Source organism: Lissotriton helveticus, chromosome 4_2 (assembly GCF_964261635.1).
Source record: "Lissotriton helveticus chromosome 4_2, aLisHel1.1, whole genome shotgun sequence".
Classification (NCBI taxonomy): domain Eukaryota; kingdom Metazoa; phylum Chordata; class Amphibia; order Caudata; family Salamandridae; genus Lissotriton; species Lissotriton helveticus.
The window spans coordinates 7,726,674-7,752,712 of NC_136064.1; the positions used below are offsets into that span (position 1 = coordinate 7,726,674).

Genomic DNA, 26,039 nt, shown 5'->3' on the forward strand with positions numbered 1-26,039 from the left:
AAAAGGGTGAAAATTATCCAGTAGTCAAACACCTTAGGGACATACATAGGGGGGATAACAAACTGCTCAGATATTTTGGTATAGACTGTGTGCCCAAAATGATCAGATTAGGAACTAGGCTATTGGCATCACAGATTCTAAATAAGCTGCTAAACCTATTGAGAAAATCCGAACAGAATACAATTTGAATTTTTGTGGGCCAATAAGTTAATTACCCATTTGGGCAAATAATATTTTCTCTCTACATATAAAATAAGAATTAGTTATATACAACAATGAACATTCTTATTTTTTGTTAATCATTTATACGGATATATGGCGTTGTCAGGGTGAACATGCAAAAAGTATATTAAATATGTCTTGTATGTTGTTTGATGAGTGAAAATAGTCCTTTTTCATAAAACGTGTGTGTGTGTGTCTGTGTGTGCATGTGTATCTGTGTCTCAGTCATATTCTCATAGTGGTGCTCATTAGACTATCTGCCACACGATCTAGCTTCATTCTTGTAAAAGGAATCATGCTTTACAATGCATAAGATTATCATTTCTATGAAGAGAGAGATGTCTTTTACCTTTGTGAGAACTTGTGGCCAACTGATATCCATTCCCTCTCAATAAGAGTCTGCAATGACAAATACAGAAGAAAGCAAATCTAACATTTTGAGGTGAATGAAAAACACACTAAAAATCCCAGAATGGCAATACTTTTTATAACTTCACTAATATGAACAGTTGCACATATTAATTCAGTTCATGAGGAACCACCCCAACTGCCAATGTAGGAAATTCACTAGAATGCCATCCTGTACAGGGTGCAGTCAAAACAATTAAAGTCACTTAAGAACACAATTTGCAATCCCTTTATTGCAATGAAGTAGTTCACATGAGAGGAGATGGAAGTGGTTACTTTGCTCCAGTGGCTATCACCCAGGGATGTGGAACTCCTATAGCCCGACTCCCTGGACATATGGTTTGGGGTCAAAGGCAACAAGTTTTCATGTGTATTTTGTCCTTGGGACAAGCAGGCCCAACCCCCTGAAGCACAACCCCTTTGGCTGCCAGTTTGCAGAACTACATTATGGATCAGGGAAGGGCACTGTTTGCAGTTAAGGTAAAAATTTTGCTCATAAATTAATGCTGTTCAAACTTGTATTTATGGTTCATTAATTGAAAGCTTTCATTATTAGGTTCCAACTGCACTACTGACAGTGGTTCCAGTATAAAAATGCGTACACACGTTTTCAAAATGTAGCAATATGAGTCTATGTATAATGCTCCCTGAATGCCCTCTGATGTGATGCAAATATTAGCAGAAACTACTGTCAAATTTCAGGTACCATTTCTTTGCAGCATCATTTAGTAACATGTGTTGATGCATGCTAGTATTTCCTAAAAATATTCATTATGGAAAATCAGTGTAACTAGTTTCAATAAGATTATGGAAATCAAAAATAAACAAGCAATGGCAAAACCAGTAGGTCTGAAATTGGTGCTCCGTGTTTTAGTTGTCAGTGCGACTTGTTTTGGCATGTTTTTTGTAAAACCTTATTGGTGTTGGTGCTACAGGGCCATCACCTTTATAACAAACATTGGGAAAAGCAAAAATTGTTTTTGCTCTCAAAAAGCACACACTGCCACAGTAGTTACTGGCACTGAACAAAACGACTGTGTGCCGATATGCTACTTATGAAAGAGCAGAAAGCGGTCACTCACAGTGAAGCCTACCGATACAGAGAGAGAGACACACAGAATTTTAATAAACACAAAAGGTCACGGTCAATGCCAGACCATATTAGCAAATTAGGGGCTAATTATTAAAGAAAGTTTCAAAAGTACACCCATGTGATATGTCTTTGCATTCAGTGCAGCTATATGGCTTTCGTGAATTGCCAAGAATTTACAGAAGTAGGCCAAGAAAAAGTACTCTTAGAAAATATTTGTGAACTGCATTTTAGCATGAGCAAATATGCATGTGTAGATTTGCTCATGCGAAAATCTGAGTGTTTGGAAGTTCACTTTCCCTCCAAACACTTTTTTTTACCAACTCTGAAAGAAAGTTCTCATCTGCCATGGTCAGGAGTAAATTTCCAACATTTCTCAGTATGGGAAAAGATTAGAGAACACTTGTTTAAAACCCTTAAAACATTAAAGTTAGTACGTTTGTCATGACTCAAAACGGCATTCTAACCCTGGAACTATTGCTTGCCACTACTTTCAGCCCCAGTTTGTAGATCTGCAGAAACATGGCAACATAAGGGGATTGCAAGTATTAAAACACTACCATAGTATGAGCCCTGGCATAATCATAGAGACTATATCAGAGTTCTTGTATAATAAGATTGTTGCCCTAATTTATCACTGCACTACACGGCACCAAAGGGGCAAGTGGATTTTGTAACAGGACAAGTAGATTTATGAAGCAACTTGCCCCATGGACAAGTAGATAGTTTATTAAATTCCAGACCCTTGCTATCACTAGAACTTATTTCAGGGGAGCAGGAGTCTTTGTTACCTCATATACTGTCCCGGTCCCGCGGACCAGAAGAGATAGCAGATTAGTCCTTTGTTTCCAACAAACAGAACTAGGAAGAAAACATCCAGTATAATGGCACCCACTCACACACAGTCACACAGGGAGTCATTAACTATGCTAAAAACGTAATCACTCATAGTAACACACAAACTATACTAATTTAACTTTTTTGGTATCTTAATTTACATTTTTAACACTCAAAAACCTTTAGAAAACACTCACAATCACTGAAGGATGTCGTAAGGGACGACATTTGATTGTTATCAGTGGTCTCACTGAACATGTCATGAGTGATGTGAGGTCATAAGCAGTGCATTGGGGGGCATAAGTTATAGTGAGCTCAGGTAACTAAGTGATAAATTTCACTAGTTTCTAAATTTTTTGAAAATTCGATTTCCTAACTATAACGTCCCTGTAACGTTTTTTTTTTAAATGAATCTATATGTTTTTTTAACTGGTAGATGTGTTTGCAGTGTGGTGGAGTAAGGGGGTGGGGCCTACAACCATCTCTCAGGAATCCTGCTGTGTTGGACTTACTCGAGGTAACAGGAGGGCTTCTGGGCCCCCCAAGTACCCTTAGCATCCAAGAGAACTTCAACCCCCAACCCCCAGTGAGCCAGGAGGCGCATTTGCAGAGTGGTGGAGAAACGGGGCATGGCCTTGGATGACCTCTCAGCAGTTCCGCTATGTGGGACTTACTGAAGGTAACAGGAGAGCTTGTTGTCCCACCAGGACACTCTAGAGACCAGGGAACTTCATCGCCTAACTAGCACTGCACCAGGAGGCGTGTTTGCAGAGTGGTGGAGAAAAAGGGCGTGGCCTCCGAAGTCCTCTCAGCAATCACACTCTGTTGGACTTATTGTAGGTTAACAGGAGGGCTTGTTGACCCCCAAGGACCCTCTACAGCCAAGGGTATTACAGCACCCAACAGGCAGTGTGACAGAAAGCATGTTTGCAGAGTGGTGGAGAAAGGGTGTGTGGCCTCTGGCGATTTGCCAATCTTTTTTCCCCCTTTATTCGGGAGGGGGCCAGGTGGTCCCCCTTCCCTGAGCCAATTTCGGCCCGTTGACTCCATCCCCCAGTGCCATGCCTATTTTGAATGTTGGATGAGGGCCATGTGGCCCCCCTCCCCGGGCCATGTCCCCCCTGCATTTAAATAATTCATTATTGCCCTGGGGAGGTGGTGGGCCCCCCGGACACTATTACATATACCCCCGGGGACTTGGCCCACCCAGGCACTTTTTTCAACACAAGCGTGCAAGCCGAAGGAATCCCCAATTTTGAAAGTATGGCAAGAGGACTTGTGGGTAGAGTTCTAATTTGTGGAGTTGCTGCTGCATCCTTCTGAGCAGGCCTGCAAACTTGTTGTCTGTTCCCGGAAGGTATTCCGCCAACAGGTGCATGTTGTGATGTAAAGCCCAGTTCCATATGGTCTGAAACAGGTGTGCTAGCTGAGAAGAAGACCATGTCCACCCTCTGTTTTTGTAGATAATATACGACTGTCATACAGTCTGTCCGGACTAGTACAACCTTGTGTAACAGGTGAGAAAGCAAAGCTTTAAGTGCTAAATAGATCGCCTGAATCTCTAGGTAGTGATGTGTAGAGATTGATGTCTTGCATCACAAAGACCTTGTACTGTTAGGTCCTGTAGGTGAGCACCCTATCCCGTCTGAGATGAATCTGTGGTGCGAGTGATGTGGGGAACAGGGTCCAGCAAAGGCTCCCCTATCAACTGATTGTTGGTGTTCCACCATTGCAGAGAACAGCCAGTGTGGCGATTATCTATAAAGATCAGTTTAAAGTCAGGTATGACCCCTTGCCTAGCACAACAGAATACGAAGCGCTTGCCTTCAAAACAGCTCTTTTGAAACACTACTCCTTTAATGGGGCTCTTGTTTACAGATCTCCTGGACTCAGAAATCTCTTTTTAGACAGGAATACCACATTATGGGACATCAAAGCCAATTCTTCTGACTTCACCATTTTGTGGCGATTTTAATTTTCACTTGGAGAAAAATAAGGATACTATCCATCTCCTCTTGGGACTCTCACAGTTAGTTGAAAGATCCCACGCACTAAGGGGAACATACAGTAGATGGAATTTTCTCCGACAGCTCCTTTATTCAGGTTTCTTCTACCTTGCCACTTACATGTTCGGATGATAGGCCAGTGATCTTCTAACTGAACTTGGTAAATCATCTTTCCAAAGAGATCCTGGCTCAGCCGGTCTCTAACTATCGTCTATGGCACAAAATCTCAGCAGACCAGTTCAGTTCACTGACTCTCAAATTGGATCCATGTCAAAAGCAATATCTGACCTAGATGCAGAAACGGAATCGTATCACCAATGGAGAACTTCAAGTATTAATAGACTTGCTCCTTTAAAACGTGACAACAATAACAGATCCTCCCCAAGGTTCCTAGTTTGACGAGGAAATTAGAACCCATAAGCAACTCTGTAGAAGATTAGAAAGAAAAAGGCAGGCCAACAACAGACTAGAAGACAACACAATATACAAAGCGACGATTCAGAATTACCAAACATTTCTGACAAAAGCCAAGACTAGCTATTTTATTAATAAAATTAAAACAACTATTAATATCCCTAAAGAGCACTTTGATAAAGTGACCAAACTGAGTAAACCCTCAGAAGCTAAAACCCCAATGCGGATAAATCATTCTGTAATAAACTAGCCACATTTTTTAAAGATAAAGTAGAAGTCATCTTCAATATCTTTGTCATGAGTCAGACCTATGACGATGCTTGCAGCCCTGACACCGTGAAAGATGATTCACCGGGTGATACCGAGAATCTCACCAACAATTGGGTGGGAGCCAATTTAGCTGCCTTACACCAAGAACATCAGCCGCACAGGGACAGTATTCTTCAATCATTTACCCACGCTCATAGAACAGGTTGCTGTACTTTATGATCAAATCCAATCAGGGTCACCCCTTGATCTATGCCCCCCAAGAGTTCTGCACCTAGCTTCAGATGTTGTCCCTGACTATCTCTGAACCATCTTTAATAACTTAGGGTACTCCCTCAAGAAAAGGAAAATTGCTTCTATTCTTCCTCTTTAAAAAAAAAGTAATCTTGATAGTTGCAATCCCAGTAACTACAGATCAATATCTAGTCTTCCTTTCCCTGCAAAGATGGTGCAAAAAAGCTATGAACACTGAGTTCTCACAGTTTATCCAGAATCATGATCTATTGGTTCTGTCACAATTTGGCTTCAGAAGCCAGCACAGTACTGAGTTGGCTCCGATTACAGCCACAGAGCATATCAGAAAAACACTAGATAGTGGAGGCAACAGCGCCATATTCCTGTTAGACCTCTCGGCAGCGTTTTATACAGTGAACCATTGTCTTTTAATAAAACACCTTTTTTCCTCCGGTATAAGAGACAAGGTCCTTAAGCTCCTTCAATCTGTTTTTTCAGATAGAGAGCAATTTGTAGTACTAAACGGCATTACACCATAACCTTTTAAATTACTCTGTGGGGTACCTCAAGCATTGAGTCCAACCCCTCTTTAACTTGAATGTCACAGGTTTAGCGCTACTGATTAACACCTTTAGTGCTGAGCAGATTTACACTGTGTGCTGAAGATTGCAAAAACCCATTGTTCATGACGAGCTCAGCTCGTCATGAGTGTACGAGAGGTGTACCTCATGACGAGCTGAGCTCGTCATGAGCATGGAAGGGGTTAAAAGCTGCAGTTTCACAGTGGTCTCCTATGCTAATGACATCCAAATTGTGGTGTCTGTCACGGATGATCTAGAGAGGTACGCCATTTGCTTCCATGACTGCATGCAACATATTGGGAGATGGATGTCAAATAACTGTCTGAAGTTGACCTCGGATAAAACAAGGTTCTGCTTTTTGATAATCGTACATTGTTTTGGTCTCCTAAGTGGTGGCCCCAGGAACCGGCTGCTCTCCCGATCCCTGTTGTTGAAGTAAAAAACATAGAAGTACACTTTGATGATAACTTCTTTCGGTTTTTCTAATGTTCCCATTTATTCCATTGGACTTGCGCAAGGCAGTGGTTTTTGCACTCATCTTTTCTAAAAATTGATTATTGAAGTAGACTGCTCTTAAGTACATATAAAAAATCCCTGCACAAGCTCCAGGTTGTTCAAAATGCAGCTGCAAGACTACTTCTCAGGATACCTAAATATCAATCTTTTTCCCACACTCTCCCTTTACTCCACTGGCTCCCGGTGAAGAAGTGGATGGAGTTTAAAACTATCTGTATAGCTTTCAAGGCCCTGCACCTTGAGTGCACAGAATCCATAGGACAGTTTTTCTTTACAGGATCCCTAACGATCTTGTCTGCGGGTCTCATCATGCTTGGTAACACAGGCAGATACTGTGTCCCCCTGTGGGTAGAAGCTTGAGTGCCAAATAGGAAATCCTGCTTGAGGGGGTTCCTTGTGAAGATGTACATTATGGAAAGCTGCCGTTCTCGAAATGATCGTGTTGGAGGGGGTTGAGTCCTCAGAAGGGGTAGGACAAGCTAGGTAAAGGTCAGGATTATTTGGGGTAGTGGGATCTGTGTCAGACATATCCCATTGGTCAGGATCCCCTAAAGGCCCCCTAAAGCGTCCGACTGTGGAAACCTCTGAAGTGATGTGTCCAGTGTGTTATGTTGCGGTGACAATTTCTGTGGCGAATGAGGGAAAGTGGGTTGGTGGTGAAAGTGAAGATGGTGTAGGAGGAGGCATTGTAGGAGGTGGTTGAAAGGCAAGGCTAGTGGCTGTGTTCTTTGTTTACTTCCTGGGAGGAAGAGGAACATGTAGTGCCTCCTTACATGTCAAATTCCTCTTTAGAAGTGAAGGAGAGGAAGGTGAAGCAATAACCTGACCAGTACAAACTTACATTTCAATTTTCTGCTGGAGAATATAATTTTTTACAGAATGGGTTCGACAGAATACTTTGAAGCCAATAATGCTTTTGATGTTTTCGGCTCAGAAGGTTTTGGTTCTCAGGGTTTCGATGTGTGATGCTTCATCGACCCAAGGGAGATGGAATCGGCTGCAGGGGCAGTACCGAAGTTCGGGTCTGTGCCGAAGCATGCCCACTGTCCGCAGAGGTCCATGCCGAATGCTTGGCCATGGTTGTAAACTTCGTCACCGGGACCGACGGTGGGGTGTCTGAAACAGTTTTTCAGATCAGACCATGGCCAGAAGGCAGGGGTGGACCAGCGACCTTTAATAGTGGGAGCACTACAGCCAGATTTTTTGGTCGGCTTGGATGAAGGAGCAGGGATCATAGTACTAATGGATTGGACAGATGGTATTTCCTGCATCTCAATGTCTATCTCAACGTCAGAGCCGGAGCTCTCCTTGATGGAGAAGGTCTCTTCGTCCTTTGGTGGTTGGCTCTTCTACAGCATGCTCTCCGCCAAAGATGTCTTGAGTGTCATCTGTGGCCCATTGGGACATTAGGAGAGACGAGCCCTCGGGGCCCGCAGTGTTTCCTGGACCAAAAACGCGTGCACGTGTCGCTGTCAGCTCCTTTGTGATCGAGTGAAAGACACAGATTACACACAAGGTGTTGGCCTGTGTGCGGATATTTCGCATGGCAACACGGGCAGAATCTTAAAGGTGTGCATTCCGTTACCAGGATCTCATCTTTGAAGAAGCTGGTAAGACGCTGAAGGAAGGCCGAGAGGGTGGTGCTCCAAAGGACTCTCGGACAAACAAATTCGAACCAAAAAGTTTTGCGAATGAACGCAGGTGTTAAAAGTGCAAACGAGAAACAATATCCCCGAGGGCAGTAAAGAACCGAAGAATCAAACCGAAAGGAGTCGAAACATGGAGCGAAGTCACACACGTCCAAACCCAATGACCTAGAGAAAACAATCCAATAATGGAGTTGATGCCCATGCGCACTATCACCTTGAGGAGAAGTCACTCAATCTTGTGACTCGAAAGACTTCTTTGAAGAAAAAACACTTGCACAACTAAGAACCCAACACTAGATTGCAAGAGTATGCAGAGCAAGTCTCTCTACAGCCAAACATGCCATCGAACATAACCTTTATCAGTGCTCACGGCAAGCTGGGCTGCTGACAGCACAAAAAGCAACACATATAAGAACTTTGCTTGTAATGGGTCTACATGGTCAGAACTACACCAGGCTACAGCGCCCTGCGTAAACAGCTGAAGATAGACTGACCACTAAAATACAATCCACAAGTTCAGTAGGCAGACTTAAAGCAGTCAACTGTTGTCACTCAATTTCCAGGCATGGAGGTGTAGGTTGTGCAGGACCCTACCCAGCTACAGTGACAGAGATCATTTCGAACCAGCAGCCTGATTGGAGTACAGATGCCCATGCCCAGAAGTCCCAACTACCACTTTCCTGGCCCAATCTGGAGTCATTACGATGACTTGGGCCAGGTCGTTCCTGGTGTTGTTCAGGTAGTAAGGCATACAGGAGCCTTAAGCTCCAGTTAGGAGAAATGACTCTCTAAGACAACCTTCCTGGGAACTCCAGTGAACAAAAGTGTTGGCATCACGTAATCACAGCAGAGGTGAAGAGATCCAGCCAGGGTTCTCCCCATTGCTAAAAGATGTCATGCACCACCTCAAGGTGTAAGTGGCAGTTGAAATATGCTAAGTGTTGCAGGCAGAGTTCATCTACTCTGGAATTCAAGAACCCAACAGGGGTGGTTCTGCTCGTGAGAACCTGAACCAGCCTCCCTTTGATTTTCAGCAGCATGGCCTTCAAAACAAAGCAAATGACCTGATACTCCAACAGGTTGATGTGGAGCCGGATTTCTGCTGGAGACTAGAGTCCTTCCCAACCCAGAAGTGATGTGTCCGTCACCATCAGCAGTCTAGCACTACTGCAATCTTTGGCAGTGTCTTCCAAAATCAGGACAGGTTGCCTAGGTGCTGAGCACACAAACTTCAGATCCTACTGCAGAGCCCGCATGTGCCATCAGGATGCAGGTGGAAAAGAAGTCTCAAAGCTACTCTCACTGGACCAAGACTGAAACAGGATCATAGCCATAATGTCCTGATTTTGCGGACCCAAAGGGAAGGCTTCAACCTGCCACAGTCATTACTTTTGTGAACATCGGAGGGGCTATGGTGGGGCTAAAAGGGACCACAAAAAACTGAAAATACTCTTAGCTCTACGTGAATAGCAGGTTAACGCCTGTGGGACTGCAGGACAAGGAGATTAAAATAGGCATCCAGCAGATCCAGCGCTACTAGCCAGCCTCCTGGATCCAGAGCAGTTAGAAACTTGGCCAACGTGAGTATCTTGAATTGGTCATTATCCAGGAAGAATTTAAGAGGGTGAAGATCCAAAATAGGATGAAGACTACCATCCTTTATCGGCACCAACAAATGAAGGAAGTAAAATCCTATCCCTATGTTGATGACTGAACCCTCTATACATTTCCTTTGTCCACAAGCAGCAGAGTGGAGAAATAAGCTTCTTAAAGCCGCTCTGATGAGAGCTGAATATGCGAAGGGTCGGACAGGAATGGCAGGGCATATCCTTGCTGAACTATTTGGAGCACCCAATTGGCAGCTGTAAAGCTCCGGTCTTCCATGCAGGTAATACCTTATCCAGCCTCCAACAGTATTGCCATGTGCCACAAAGGGTAAGCTAAATACGATTGAAAGCAGAAGCAGAGGGGGTGGGAGGAGTCTGTCAGAAGACTAGGCTCTGCCCATTTGAGCCCAGACATTGTTAGTTAGATCCCCGACCCCAGTCTCAAAAAGACTGAGAACTCTGTTGTTGTGGTGGAAGGCTTTGGCATTGCATTTATGACAAACTACTTCTAAAGCCATGAAAGGGACGAAATTGCTAGGAATACTGCCAAAAGGATCCAGAAAGGCAGATGGAGCACCATGTGGCCCTGCTTTCTTTGAAGTGATCCAGTACAGCGTCTACTTTGTCTCTGAAAAGCCAGGTGCTGACAAATGGCATATCCATTAATAATGCTTTAACTTCACCAGGATAAACAAAAGGATCTAATCAAAGTATGGTGCCAAGCAGTCAGTAGTATCCTGCCCTGAGCACATGACTTATTTAGCTGTGTCTTAGCCATCCAAAACGATCTGCACCATATTAGAGAGAGAAATGTATTGAGGACTGTCTGAAAGATTTTATTGACCATGTCTCACAGTGCATGCGAGTATCGCCCAAGGAGGTAGCTGGCGCCGAGTAAATAAACGGCTACACTGTCTAAGAGAACATCCTTTTACCAAATGCCTCCATACATTTCAACTCCCTATAAAGAATCGTCGTAAGGAATGAGTTCAGGTTAAACCTACTAGTAAGAGACCTGGATTACTAGGCTCTCTGGTATGAGATGCTTTGTGAAGAAGGCAGGGTCACCTGGGGCAGGTCTAGGTGTCTAGCTACTTGCCTGTTTACCTCAGGCAAGAACAAGGTTTGTCCCAAACGTTCATCAGTGTGTCAGTGAGAGCCTTACTGAAAAGGAGGAGTGGTGTCTAAGCAACTGGACTCTTGTAGATACCTAAGACACTGTTGTCATCGCAGCAGTGTGATATGTCATCCCAGTTTTCTCCATGGTCATCACTCAGAGCAGGTTGACTATGTTCTGAACAGGAACAAAAAAAGATTGAGCGGTGCTTGAGGGCAACTCTTAGGTAGTGGTAACGTTCTTTCTGAATCAGAATGAGAATGAGGCTGGACCAGCTCTGTCGGAATAGGTATAGTATGCAACTTTGGTTGACATTGTGGAAGATTTGTCAGAGTCCGACAAAACTACTGGGTCCATCTCTGGAGTCTATGAGGCAGAAAACGGCATGGTTTGAGGTGTTGGGTTTGAAGACAGAACCGGCGTCTGTCCCGGAGTTGGGACAGACCCTTCAGAAAGGTCAAGAGGCACAGACGAGGTTGAGGTTGGATCTGCCAATGGTAACCAGACTCTAGGTCTCCTTGGATCCGTGGGGCCCAACGGCACAATAAAGGGAGCCGGAAGGGTGCTGAGGATCTGCAACATGTCTTCTTTGAAAGAGTTTATCTATTATGGAATCCCCCCATGGTCCTGGAAATTCATGTTGCTTCTAGGAAAGTTGTGGAATCCTTTTCTCTGTTGCAGATCAGGACAGAGACCAAGAGGCACCCTGATGCCCAGGTGAATTTTCAGAACAGCTGACTGACAGAGAAGAATCCTGCTTTATTTTCTTGTGTTACTTTTTACCTGAGGACTTTGAATGAGAGGACGATCTAGAGAGTGTGAGCGAGTCCAGGCTCTCAACTGCGATGGTGCCGGTTATGGCTGGGAGGCAGTGGCAGACCAGAAGGCTGCTCGCTGGGTTGTGGTCTCAAGGCCCTACCCCCAGAGAAGCAGTGTTAAACCTGTTGGCATGGTTGATGTGACCCGGGTTGTTTAACTGTACTCACGGTCGACGTCTTCTGATGTTGTCCCAGCTGGGGCTGCTGGTTGCTGTCTCGGAGTCTGAGAGAAACTCTGCTTTGGGCTGAAGGAAAGTGGCTTGTCAGCAGAAGGGACAGCCTTTAGTTCCCCCTCAATGTCCTCGTAGAAGATGTCTGGGGCATCATCATCTTTTTGCTTCGTCATGATACGTCATGCAAGTTGACTATCACACTGGTACCAGATGGTCTTTTTGGAACTAAAGGAAAGGCAGGTAGACGAATCTACCTCACAGAAGGTGCAGAGTACTGGTGTAAATATGGATGCACTGATCACCAGTCTGGCAAAATGATTAAGGTGCTGGGGACTTGACAGATCAAAATGTCACATTCTCCACCCTTCGATGACCCTGTGAATCTTACAGTCTTACAGAACACACAGGACCCTCCATGTGTGCCACCTTCCTTGAGATACACCACACCTTTGTGTTTTCCTGTGCTGGTTACTCAGTGATGAGCTGTTTGCTTTATTCACCCTAAGTTGGCAGAGTATGTCCAGACGTGTGTCCCTTGCTCACTTTACCACTGGATTCAAGCTAGCCTGGCTGATGAGGACTGCTAGCCCAACACGGGTCCCAGGATGCTTGTTTCCGGTCCAGGGAAGACATGGCTGGGCAGTTTGGGCTGGACTGTTCCCATGAGGCACAGGGTCAACACTGATTTGCATATAGCTGTATCTGAACTGGTGTGGCGAAGCGAGCTAAAGAACGATGATGGGTTCAACTCAGATCTCTGATTGGGGGTGAGTGTCTGAAAGGTTTCAGTGCTCCGTCCATCTCCTTGTGTTTAATTTGCATTCCCCTTTACCTGTTGTCCTGAGACTTGCTGTGCAATGTGAAGTAATCAAAAAGTACAATGAAAAAATATATACCAAATTAAGTATAAAACACCCCTCCCCCCCAAAAAAAAGTAAACTCACTGGATCAACAATGAGATTAAAAGTTAGATAAACATCCACACTGCCCATGATAGGAGATGGAGAAAATACCCATATGCCTTCAAGATCACATCCCTACTGAAGGTAAGAAAAGCATACCAAAAAAAGATTATTTCTGTGTTAAAGTCAAAATTGTTCAGCCTCAAACTTCAGAATCCCAAAAATACACCCAGAGATAATTAAAAAACCATACATGACCAGACCCATGTAGTAACGTTCCTCAGCCAAAGTTTAGAACCACAATGACCTGACCAAACATTTCACACACAAAAATTAAGAATGAAGAAAACACTTACCACCAAGTACTCCACTCAGAACCTGAACAAATTCCTCTCGACAGAAAAGCACCATCATGGCTACTGAAAGCACTAAGCCTGGGCCCTCCTCTACTAATTCGCTGTCATCTTCCTTGCTAAGGTAAGGACTATGCTAAAGCCCTTCTGCCCACAAAGATGGAAATCATTTATTCCACTTTTGAGCAAGGCAGTTTTCCAGATGTGCTAAACGTGTGCCATGGTCATCTTGGTTTAAAAAAATAAATTTATGAACACAGACCCTGACAACCTTGAAAAGTACAGACTCACTACTTTGTTACAGGTCATGGAGAAATGCATAGCTATCCAGTTGGAGAAACATACATTCTAAAACCATTAACATCAGTTTGGTTTTAGACCTGGTCACAGCATAGAAATCTCCATGCTCAAGGTCACAGATGACTCCCTACGGCCCTTTCAAGAAAGCAAACACTGCCAGTGGTGTGACACAACTTGAGGGGTCTCCCCTGCAGAGTACATCATGGGCCCTCCCGACCCCGTCAGGAGCTCTCAGATAAGGGGCCCGGCGCCAGTGCACAGAGCTGAAGGGAGCCCCTTGGAGATTGCCCCACACACCGCAGGGGCTACGTGGCTAATGTTACGATACTGAACACTACATGCTACTACCTCTTGATGCCCATCTGTTCTAGATGCAACAAACGTACATTCAAAAGAAGACTGATTTCAATTTCGATTATCACCCAACAGCTCTATGGTCCTCCACTCTGACTGAATCACAAAGCCAACACTCCAGATACCATGTTTGATAGATCTCTTAATCTTGACCTCGAAATCATACAAATTACTCATTGGCAGATTTTCATTTTTTTTTTAAACTGCCCCATAACATCAGACCCTTAACCTGCAAGAATGCAATGCTGCTGCACAGACACTAGTGTTCTCTCACACAGAATACAGGAACTCTCTTATAACTGCAATAAGTCTCATCTGAAACCCTCGAAGCTATTCTTCAAACTGCTACAAGGCCAAAAAAAGAGCATTCAACAAAAATACCTGTGTTCTACACTCCCTTAAGTTGTTAACACATGAATCTCTCTGCACTTATTAAACGGCTTGCATCTAATCGAAAGGATGCAGCTTATTCTTCTCCTCTCAACCTCGCACAAAATCAGAGTTTGGTAAAAACACAAAACTAAAAACATGAATGTAAACTACTCCTCAAAACACTTCACTTCAAAGAAATGTCAGTATCAAGCACACTTGTACCTAGGCTCTGGAATGTCCTAACCCAGTGTTTCCCAAACTGTGGTCCGCGGACCCCCAGGGGTCCGTGACACATTCCCAGGGGGTCCGCAGGCAACAGTTTTAAAAGCACAGAAAAGTTTCTTGTATAATTAGCAGCTTTCCAGCAGCAATAAAAGTGTCAAGATAAAGCCAGTGATTAATGTACCTGCTGGAGCGTGAGGAGAGTTTTGTTTAGTGGCAGCTTTGACTTAACTAATGTAGCACAGAGGGTTAATGTGCCTACTGCAAAGAAGGTGCAACATGCATTTTAAAAAGCAGCATTTTATGTGCATAGGTTCGTGGTCACTGCTTTTGTCACAGAGATTCTTTTGTTACTGTGCACTTCATAAGTAACAATCGTAATGTGGCAGAGGGACCTATAAACTGTCATCAAAGAGCAGCTTGCAAACTGCATGGTACCAGTTAGTAACTTGTTTTTTCCCAGTTATTAATTATCGCAATTTGCCACTTGCAATGTGTCGCCAATTGTGAGGCGCTAAATGAAATGGTCGTACATCAAGCCCCAAAATCCTTAGAGGTAGATTTACAAGCCCCTTGCTCCTCTTTTACGCCACCGTTGCGTCACTTTCGTGATGCAGCGGCGATGCAAAAGATGCGCCATGGTGCAGGGTATTTACAACGTGACGCATCTGAGAGATGCGTCACGTTGTAAAGCCCTGCGCCAGAAGTAGGCGTTCCAGCGCAGAAACGCCTCCTAAAAGTGGCTGAGTGAAATCTACAAGATTTCACTCAGTCACTTTGGGGCCCATGCTGCGTCAAAACCCTGCGCCTGCTTGAAGCAGGCGTAAGGATTGACGCAGCATTAACAAGATTCGGCCCCTCAGAGCATTGCTGGAACTGTGTCGCGCTTGCGACGCAACTCCAGCAATGCGCCACCTTTACGGCACAGATGCGTCATGCATCTGTGCTTTTTTGCCCCATGAGGCGCAGCATTGTAAATGCGGCGCATCAATGGTGGCGGAGGCATGGCGCACAATAAGTGGCGCATCCCTGCTGATATGCATGGATGCGTCACTTATTGTAAATCCGCCCCTAAATACTTTGAGTATTTGTTTTGTGTGCACACGTGTGTATTGTTTTTGAATTACTGTTTTAACCCTTTAACCGCGGCGGAAATTCCGCCGCGGTGCGGGTGATTTATAGCATGGGCGTGGTTCGGACGGCCCCCGGCCGTCCTCCGCACACGCCCACCATGACGTCTGACGGCCGGCGGCCGTCCGCACGCAAGGGGTTAATATTTGAAATTTAACTCATACAAATTGCTTGGGGGTCCCCGGCTTCCAGTGGTGACTCAATGGGGGTCCTCAGGAGTCAAAAGTTTGGGAACCACTGTCCTAACCTATGTAAGGGTATGCTTCCTCATTGCAAACCTCAAAGCCAAACAAAGGTATCCACTTTTAAACCTGTAACCAAGATCGATCATTTTATTTACGCCAGTAAACTTCTCAAAATGATGAAACTGATGTCCCAATGCTGGACAATCACTGTACTGGTGCTAACTTCAAGTGTTTAAAACATGTCACTTGCACCATTACTGGACATATTGCGCCAATTTCTTAATACCAATGTAAGAGGCTCACGCGAGCTCAAATTCTCCTTCAAGTACTAGTCACTTCCACATTCCTTCCTTGTAAATATCTTACATACCTTATTGTTGTACTGCTAGCCTCTAAATATGATTATTTACTGCGGTCTATAAATGTATACATATTTCAAATTCTGCAGGGTTATACTGATGCCTACCACAAGTGTATACAGCTTTCACCTGCCTCACTAATGATAGCTCTCACCTGCCTCACTAAGGTATTCATGTCATTTCTCTTCCACTTATAGATGCTGTGCATGCTCTTATCCTATCAACTTTTGTTTTAAAGCGCTCCGTCACTTCCCAGGATCTAGCAGCACTATATCAACAAGCATTTGCAATGCAATAGGTCTCGCATTTGCGAGATTTTGAGCTATTGGCATTGTAAATGGGATAGCACTTTATTTATGTGTTTAAAAAACATGCAATGATAAAAGACATTGTAATTCACAATACCAAAAGTTCAAAATTTTGAAAATGCGAGACCTATTACATTGGCTTGTTCCTGGTGTAATCTGGTGCCAGCTGCCGGGCTGGGCAGGTAGAATGCAATGCGCCGGACCGGGGCAGACTGCTCAGCTAATGATTTTTATAGAGTTTTTATAGGGTTGAGAAAGCTGAAGTCTTTTTGAAATAATACAGCCTGGCTGTGACCTATGTGTGTTTCATCCTTACTCTCCTGAGGGCTTATATGTTTTCCTCGTCTTCATTGCTTGGTTTTGCTCACGAGAAAGTGTCACTAAGACATTGGATTATTACTCAAGAGTACACTGAAATTATGAAAATGTCACCATAAGCAATCTGAAACCTTGGCAGCTATGGTGGTTCTAGTTTTATACACGTAGCGCGCCTGCTTGTTGCCCATGTAACAATTATGTTTGGGCACAGGTACATATATTTCTTCATCAGAGAAAAAAAACCAAAAGGGCGAAAGGTGCATACCCCTGCCATGCCCCCAGCCATGCGAATCAAAGGGGAGGTTAACGAGACAAACCGTTCGTCGTCTCCTCGGTGGTAGCCAAGGGGCAAGTTGCCATTTCCATACATGTATTGGTACCGAACCGAGTTGAGTGCCTTGATTTTCGGAGGCTTTTGCCACGCACGCTGGTGTGACTTGTGTCTCTTCTATTTCTAATTCATGAGCGTATGCATCGTGAAAAAAAAATGAGAGCCGAAAATGTAGTTTCTATATCACAAGGGGCGACGAGTGTGTACATATCTTATGCTGTGCTAAAACTATATCGGAATCTGGGCTGCTTTAAAGTGCAGGAGGCGTCTGAAGAGATTGGCCCTGCTAGGAGGGGGGAGGGGTGGAGATGTCAATCTTTCAGGGACTTTCTCATGCAGCCCGAGCGCACGCATCCTTCCCTCCGCCCTTCCCCTTTTAAAGATTCCCACAGTGGAAAAAAAAGTTTAGACCACGACAAAACAGGCTGCACCAATGGTGCGGGGAGGAGTCCAGGAAAAGGGGGCTGACCCGGGGAGCCACAACTGGAGTAAAAGAGTGAGGCGAGGGCGAGCGAGGAGACCAAGGGACGCGGCTGCAGCGCTTCTAATTCGTGTTGTGTTTGTTTTGCTTTTTCTCGCATGCATAATGAAGAGGCATTAAGATAGCATCCCGCTTTCGGTATTTAAGGCCGGGCAGGAAAACATACCGCGGCAGAAGGATGGCCGGCTGTGCCTACAGGACTTGTTGACAAGAGCAGGAGAAAGCTGAGGAGATCCTGAGTGTGTACTCCTCCAGCCCACTTAAGTTGAAGCTGGGTACGAGTACAAGTAGTAGGGCTGCTGGACTGGAGCGCAGCCCCATTCCGGACCAGGACTTTGTGGCGGATAACTAAACACGGCATCCCCGCTGAAGTGAAGAAAACAGAAAAAGGAGCAAGTTGTTGGGCTGGCTGCCTCTATGTGAGCCGCGCGAAGAGCCTGTGAAGCTGCTGGACTCTTCCCTGCAGTGCCAGCTTCTGTGCCGAGGCGCTCCTGCAGACCAGTGAAGGGCCGAGCCCCATGCGGACACTCTACGACCGGACCTCGGCCAGCTTTGCTCGGGGGCGGCGCTGTCCGCCCTCCCCATGGCCGGCGTGCAGGTGTTATTGCTGACAGCCGTGCTGTTGGGGGCCGCTGCCGGGAGCCGGCTCATCTGTTGGCAGGCGCTGCTGCAGTGCCCGGGGGTGCCGGACTGCAAGTACGCCAACAGCCTGTACAGCGAGGCGTGTGAGCCCGTCCTGCTGCAGCACGCAGACCTCTCCGGGGCTTCGCCTCCTCGCGGGCGCCGCTGCCCCAGCTACTGCCTCTCCTCCCTCATCCAGCGGGGGGGTGTGTCTGTGCAAGGGGGTTGGGGGGTAGGGGGCAGCGGCGTGTGTATGCGTGTGTGTCTGTATGTGTGTGTGTGTGGGCTGCAGCGTGTGCCTGTGTAATCTGTGTGCAGGGGTGTGGGGGCTGGCTGTGTGCGCATGGAAATATGAGGCACGAGAGGGGCACGTTGACGTGCGCGCACACGAGGTCAAATCTCCGGCAGGAGAAGCTCGTGACAGTCTGCTGTCCACATTCCCCCAAAAGTGAAAACATAAGTTGTCTCGCTCTAGACAGCAAAGCTTCGCTTTGCTTTCGTCTAGGCTCGACCTAAAAACTCCAATATAAAAGAGATAGGAAATACATTTAAACAAAATCAATGAAGGGAGGGTTAACATCATGGATTACCCAGTCTAGTGGCAACTATATTGCCTTGATACTTACCAACAAATCAACTTTTCGGTAATGCTTAATCACGGTTACAAGGACAACTACAGCAACAGTGCCCCGAAACCACTATGGACTTTACGAGTCAGGCACAAATGTGTACATAATACTTATCAAAACAGGGAGCGACCCCAAAACCCAAGAGAAGGGGTACCACAGGCAAGAAACAATTGAGAATTCTCTTGGGACAACCAAAAGGTTCTCAACCCACACATAAATTCATATAACTCCCAACATTCAATGGGCCAGAAGCGCACAATCCTTGCACACAAAGTTAAAAACAGATCCTATTTGGCAAATATAATACACACACTCATAACTACCAAAGGTATATGAAAAAAAAATATATATTTATTAAAAAACAATTTGTCTACTAATTTTGCTATCCTAAAAAGATCATCAGATCAGATTTACAACAATATATTAAAAACCACAGTACCATACATGTGTAATTTATGATAGACACAGAAAAAGTGCAATCTATTAGTCACATCACATTTAGATTGCTCCACATGGAATTCATTTCATTTGTCTGTTCCAATGTTCATCAATAAAATCATCTATTGGGCATGAACATGTTCCTTGGATACAACCACATAAGTAAGAAAAAAGGTGTCAACGCGTTTCGGTGGTCCTCCCTTGATGATAACCACCTTCTTCATGACACAAAGAATAATAGTCTCTCTTGTATTTACGCACGATAAAAACACCTCACCAGTTTCAGACACTTCACATCTTGTTTTAGTTATGTCCGTTCCATACAGGGTAGGATTCGCGTCCTACCATATACCGGCAGTGCAAGGTCTTAGGGGAAGACCATCAGGAGGATTATGTATTTGGGTAGCAGTGCACCTGGGGTGTTCAGTCAAGATGGTTGATACGCATAGTCCAGACATCCTTTGCATTCTTCTTACATTTAAGGATGCCTCGGTGGTGGCCGTGATTTACGCCCGACTCCACTCAAGCTAGGGTTATCAACCCTAGAGGCCCTGGAGGCATTACTCCTGTCCTTTCCTTCCTCCTATAACAAGGTGATAGGTGCAGACCTTAACTGCCACTTTGAGCCACTCTGGGGGATCCCCCTGGTCACGACCGAGGAGGACAAGACCTGGTCAATCTCTGAATGCCAAATGTATCCAGTACAGCGACTATCGCCATTGGTCCTTGCAATCAATAATTTGGTTGTATCTAACTCCCTTAGGGCATGCAATCGTAGATTGTTACCAGACATACCGGGTGCTCAAATTTTTAACAGACCAGATAGAAGCACCACAATAGATTACATCTTGGTCAACGTTGAATACTGGACAAAAGTAAAAATGTTTAGGGTAATCCCCAGGGCCGAGAGTGATTACAATACACAGTCTACAGTGGAACCCGCACTCAATGAGAACTACCTGCAAATGGCGGGAGGTAGACGAATTCGCTGGGCGAAGGTGGCTTTAGCCCCGGATAAGCTAGCGGAAATCTATAAACATGTAGCTGGGGCCCTACTAGCGGCCAGTAACATGACTGGGTCTAACTTAGACCCATCAAGTCTCTTGGCCCTCCTGCACACCCATAATGAGCTTCTTCCTGCATTGGCAGATTACTTCTATACCTCTAAGCCTGGTAGGTCGGGGGTCCGGAAGAATGAGCACCACTGGTTTTACAAAAACTGTAGGGTGGCGAAATCAATCCTGGTAAAAGAGGTAAAAATGGGGTCACCCAGACGGATCAGGAAGGCTAGACAAAATTATAAAACCTTAATTACAGAGGCCAAATCTGAATGGGAGGCGGATAGAAGGGATAATGTGAATAGGGCTCTCACCGCCCGGGACTATAGATCCTTCTGGAACTTGGTCCGGGGGGGGGATCGGTGGCAGAGACTCCAGCCATATTGCCCAACCTTAGCGAGGATATGTGGCTTGCCCACTTCAAACCCCTATACTCGCTTGGTTCCACAGACGATCCAGCTGCTGCAAAGGAAATAACAAGACCATTGGCTACTGTACCCTTGTGGGGCACAACTCAAGTCAACCATCCTTGCGCATTGCTGGAAGTTAATGCAGCACTTAAAAGCCTGGCTGTTGGAAAAGCTCCGGGCCTGGATAGAATCCCAGGCGACCTGTACCGGTCTGAACAAAGGGCCTGGGCGCCCTATATGTGTGTCTTGTTTAATGCCATCATGCAGGGCCTGGATATCCCCAGTACATGGTTGGGTGCGGAAATTATGCCCATTTATAAGAAGGCTTCCCCACTTGATCCAGCAAACTACCGGCCCATCAGTTTGATCGACGTATTACAGAAGCTCTTCGCTAGAGTCCTACTGTCCAGGTTGCAGAACTGGATGGACGACCACCACATCCTAACCTCCCTGCAGGCAGGATTCCGGGCGGGAGTATCTACGATCGACCAACTGTTCAGGCTCCAGCTTATTAACTGGAGGACTGTAGTTTTAGGGGCAGGTAGTTTATTCCTGATCTTTGTGGACCGTAGGTCCGCATTTGACTTAGTTAATAGGGACAAACTTTGGGCACTGCTTCTGGAGTTGGGTGCCCCGACCTATTTGTGTGATCTTCTAAGACGAATGCATGAGGGTAATTATGCCAGGGTCAGGTTTAGAAAAAGTGGGGAGCTGTCGGCCCCGTTCCCTGTTGATAAAGGCGTGAGACAGGGGTGTGTTCTAGCCCCTACGCTTTTTTCCCTATATCTCAACGGGTTGATCGCACATCTAGCGGGGGCTAGGAACTTGGACTCCCCCAGCCTGGCAGGGCGGAAAATACCGGCACTAATGTTCGCTGATGATACCCTCCTACTATCAAAATCTTTCGGGGGTATCCAGCGAACATTAGAGGCTTTTTGTGACTTCTGTAGGATGAGGGACTTGGAGATCAATGTCTCCAAAACCAAGTATATGGTGTACAATCTTAAAAAAGAAAAATTTTCCCCATCCCCACATGGATGGACTTCCCTTGGACCGAGTGTCCACATTCGATTATTTGGGGGTCACCCTTAATGATAAAATGGACTGGTCCTCACACGTAGCCAGGGCGAACTTGAAACTGTCACAATCCTCGGGTGGTATTTTAAAAGTCTTCAACAAAACACCGCAGAAACTAGTGGGTCCGCCGGTTGAAATATATAAAGTGCAGGCGCGAGGGGGTGCGATCTATGGGGCGGACCTCTGGGGGCATGCTAGTACTCCCTCACTCTCCCTCACGGAGAACAGCTTCATCAGACGGATCCTGCGTCTCCCCAGGAGTACCCCCTTAACTCCTCTAAGGTTCGATCTTGGACTAGTCCCTATACAGGATATTATTTCAAATCGGCCACTGCTATACTGGAGACGGCTTTGGTCCACCCCGGAACTAGAGAGCTTCAGAGAGGACCTGCGCGATCTCCTGTCTGCAAGTGGTGGGGGAAAGATCCCATGGCTGAGTTACATCAAATATCTTACTCTAGCACTTGGAATGGGGGATCTGTGGACGTCCCCTGAGGCGGCCTGCCCCCAGATCTCTAAAAAATCCTTGAGTCTGGCCTTAAACCAACATCGCCTCGCTAGCGTACTCACTAATCCTTCCATGGGTAGTTTGACAGAGCACTTTCTTGATTTCAAGGCACTCCCAGGATTTGAGAATTTCTTGGACGATATTCAGCCTCCACTGGCCAAGAAACTATACATTCAATTTAGGCATGGCTCACTGCCGCTTAGGGGCTTCTCTCATAAGTGGACTGGGCGCCTACAATCAGTGAGCACTTGCCCCGGGTGCGGGGCTGCAGAGGAGACAGATTATTATTATTATATTATATATGAGTTTATTCAGCGCGCAGCTACCCGTAGGTTTCCCGGCGCTAGAGAAGCAGAGGCAGAGGAGTGAGAAGGAACAGGTTACAAAGAAAACAGACAGGTCTTCACTCCTTTGCGGAACTTGAGATAACAAGTTTCCGACCGCAAAGGGACGGGTAGCGAATTCCAGAGCGAGGGCGCCAAGTAGGAGAACGAGCGCCCACCGACTCTAGCCCGCTTGAAACGGGGAACACAGAATCTGCTTTGAGTTGAGGATCTGAGAGTGCGGGAGGGACAGTAGAGATGAACTAAGGAGGATAGATAGTGATGGGATTTTCCAGCTTTGATGCGATGCATGAAGCATAATGCTTTAAATTTAGACCTAGACTCTATGCGCAACCAATGCAGGCTGCGCAAGGAACCAGAGACAGAAGCAGTTCTAGGCAGATTGCAGAGTAATCGGGCAGCCATGTTCTGGACCACTTGGAGCTTGCGGGTGACCTCTTTGCAGGCACCTAGTAGAAGTACATTCCCGTAGTCCAGCCGAGATGTCACTAAGGCCTGGACTAGATCAGCACGTTCTGCTCTTCTGCCCCTCGTACCACGGTGCAAGGGCCAAATGGATAGTCCAGTATTGCAAGTCCAGGGGTCTCAGAGACTTTAGGGTAGTGCTGAGAATTTTAAGAACGGACACCACGGCCCTGGCTGTGTTCACAACATCAAGGTTCCTTCTATCTATGTGGTATACCAGAAGTGCAATTTTAAAAGGAAGGCCAAAAACACTCCCAAATAGCTAAGGGTTCTCATCCTGATCATGGTAGAGGCATTCCCCTTTTTGAAAATTGTGTGGGGCCCTAGCTATTATTTTATGTCTGTTATTATGAGATGGGTGTATGGCCCCCTATTGCCCCCTATTGCCCCCATTGCCCTTCTGTATATTTTATGACACAGTTTTTATTGTGAAGTTTTTTAATCAGTTTTTAACTTGTACCTTTTTTAAATGAGATTATGGAATTGTAAATTGTCTTTTTATGGTTTTTAACCGAAAATAAAAGCTTTGACTGTTTTAGTTATTTCATTTCGCCAACGCTTGTTTTCCGTTCGCTTTCACAAGTCACTTTTAGGGCTGCAACAACCCGCCTCGCCCACCCCATCCTCTACCTCTCTCTCTCTCTCCTCTTCCTCGCGCTCGCCACAGCAGAACACTTTCGAGCACCCAGTTCCTCGAAGTAGGCATGGCTATGTTCAGAATTCTCTCCTGGACAGTCGGGCCTGTAGATATATTTTTCAAGTATTGTTTGGTAACGAACAGCGGCTTATTTTCCTGCTTGGAATTTGGCCTGGTGCCTCTAGGATCCTGAGGCTGCTACTTCACCTCCGGGCGCATGGTCGCTGCTCCCACTGAGGTTGCTGCACGTCCTGTGCCCACTACTTGCACCCCTCGCGGTGGTTTCATCCACCCCTGCCTGCTCACTGCACTCCGTGGTGGCTGCAGGTCCTTCCCGTCCTCCCTGTGCCTTCCCTGCTCGTGCTTGCTGCGCCCGTGCCTGCTGCTCATCACCCCCGGGTCGCCTTTGTTTACAGCGCTGCCTGCTGCAGGGAGGGGAGCACGTGGATTCCATCTCGTGGGATTATTAAAACTATTTAGAGTTGTAGGGGAGTTGTGCTTGAGGTAATGCCTTTGAAATGCATCGATGGTGTGCCTTGCATGTTTGCCATACCTACGTCCTCCTTCCCATGCAGTCAGTGTGGGTCATGGAATGTTCCAGCTTGAGTCTATGTCCCTTGAGATAAATCTCATAACAATACCTGACCCGCAATCTGTCATTCACATGTTGCCGTAGGCACCCGCGAAATGAGCTCACGTTCAAACTACAGAAAACACATAACCAAGTAATCCTTGAATTGGCGTGGAAAGATCAAGTGACTCACTTCTTATTATGTGGAGCATGTATTGCCGGTCTGCAGTGCACGTAAATCACAGTTACGCTTCTGTGACCTATGTAAAAAAAGTTCAGTCGGGTCGGGGACAATCGATATTTGCCCGGCGGTATTGCCTCTGTGACCCTCTAGTTATTTAAATCAATGAAGAGGCAGGCGCTGGAGACTGGAAAGCAGGAAACAAGGTTTTTTTATTCTCTCCGGAGGAGAACACAACGAAACGGACAGAAGGTATCGTTCTGAGGTGCTCTAACTGCATCCCTGAGGCCTGGCCTCTTATATCCACATTTATGACTTTATTGCAGATTACACATACATGTTTAAAGCTTTGATGTATGGAAAAGACATTCTCGGAACTCCCCTTTGGGCCTGTTCCCACACACATTTACAGTTGAAGTCCCCACCCTAGTCACAACAGGTGATGAGCATCGCGCAGCTGGATAATCCGCCGATTCACGGAATGTGGGGAGTTTGATCGGATCTCATGGGGTGGGGGCTTTGATCAACCCGGGGATTCTTTGATGGGGGAAGCTTTCTATTGTACGGGGAGGGGCAAGGATGGTATCGGCAGAGCTGGGTGTCGACTTGGGAACGGGGAGGACAAAACGGGCACACGGGGAAAAAGGGGTTTGCATCTAAGGGCCGGAGATCATGAAAGGAAAGCAGGGAGGCGTCGCTCTGGGAACAGGATGAGGGCCTGGGGCAGAGCAGCGCCGGAGAGGGGTTTATGACTCAAGGCAGGTGCAAGCAGGGGGTGGTCAGCGTGCGGGCTTAGCGAAGGCAAAGGGCTATGTCAGGGGTCAGCGGCATGCAAAAGGGTTTGATCTGATCGGGGCATCTTAAAATGGCGGGCGCGCACGACAAAAGTGTGGCATCAGGGAAGAGGCAAGATGGCGCAGATAATGTTCACCAAAACGCACTAATTTTCCACAGTCCTCCCTTTAACATATTCAAGACATCTTGCCGGTTCATTTTCTATTCGGTTCTACTGTGGTGGGCATGAGAAAGAAAACGGTAGGAACCCTAGATGGAAAAGAGTTGTAAACAATACATTTTGAGGTTTCTAGGGTTTTTTTTTTAGGAGGTGCACCTATTTGATAAAGCAGGAAAGTCATAGGAATGAAATACAAAAACGGCGAGCAGCAAGTACATATCATAACGTGAACTGGCAGGTTAATACATGTTTCAGATTCGGATTGGAGCAGGATCAATACAATGGCGGCTGGGAGAGAAATGAGGCGTAGCAAAACGGTGGTTGAGGATGTCGAATGTTCGAAGTTTTATGAGTTCTCATTGTTCTTTGTGGTCTTTCGTTGGCGCTGTTGAGCACCGGCGGTGGAGCTACAAGTCCAGCTCTGTTCTAAGTTCTGCGTTGCAGGGCACGACCCTTTCCTCGCGTTTCTGGTCAGAAAGGTCCTTTTCGCCCTGTGTCCTTTGAGGTGATTGTCAGAAAGTTCCGATGGAAGAAGAGCGTTCAAAACAGTCCATAGGGTAGGTCAGAGGAAAAAGGGGGATGGAGCAAGG

General features: G+C 46.0%; 1 protein-coding gene across 3 annotated transcripts in view; it reads right to left on the minus strand.

Annotated features, from left to right (window-relative positions):
• The window catches only part of MTMR8 (myotubularin related protein 8), a 511,753-nt gene that overhangs the window by 115,056 nt on the left and 370,658 nt on the right, over nucleotides 1-26,039 (minus strand). For all 3 annotated transcript variants that reach the window (XM_078640107.1, XM_078640110.1, XM_078640108.1), the window contains one exon: nucleotides 572-621. In XM_078640107.1, coding sequence (XP_078496233.1) covers nucleotides 572-621 — 50 coding nt within the window. The remainder of the gene's footprint in view (nucleotides 1-571; nucleotides 622-26,039) is intronic.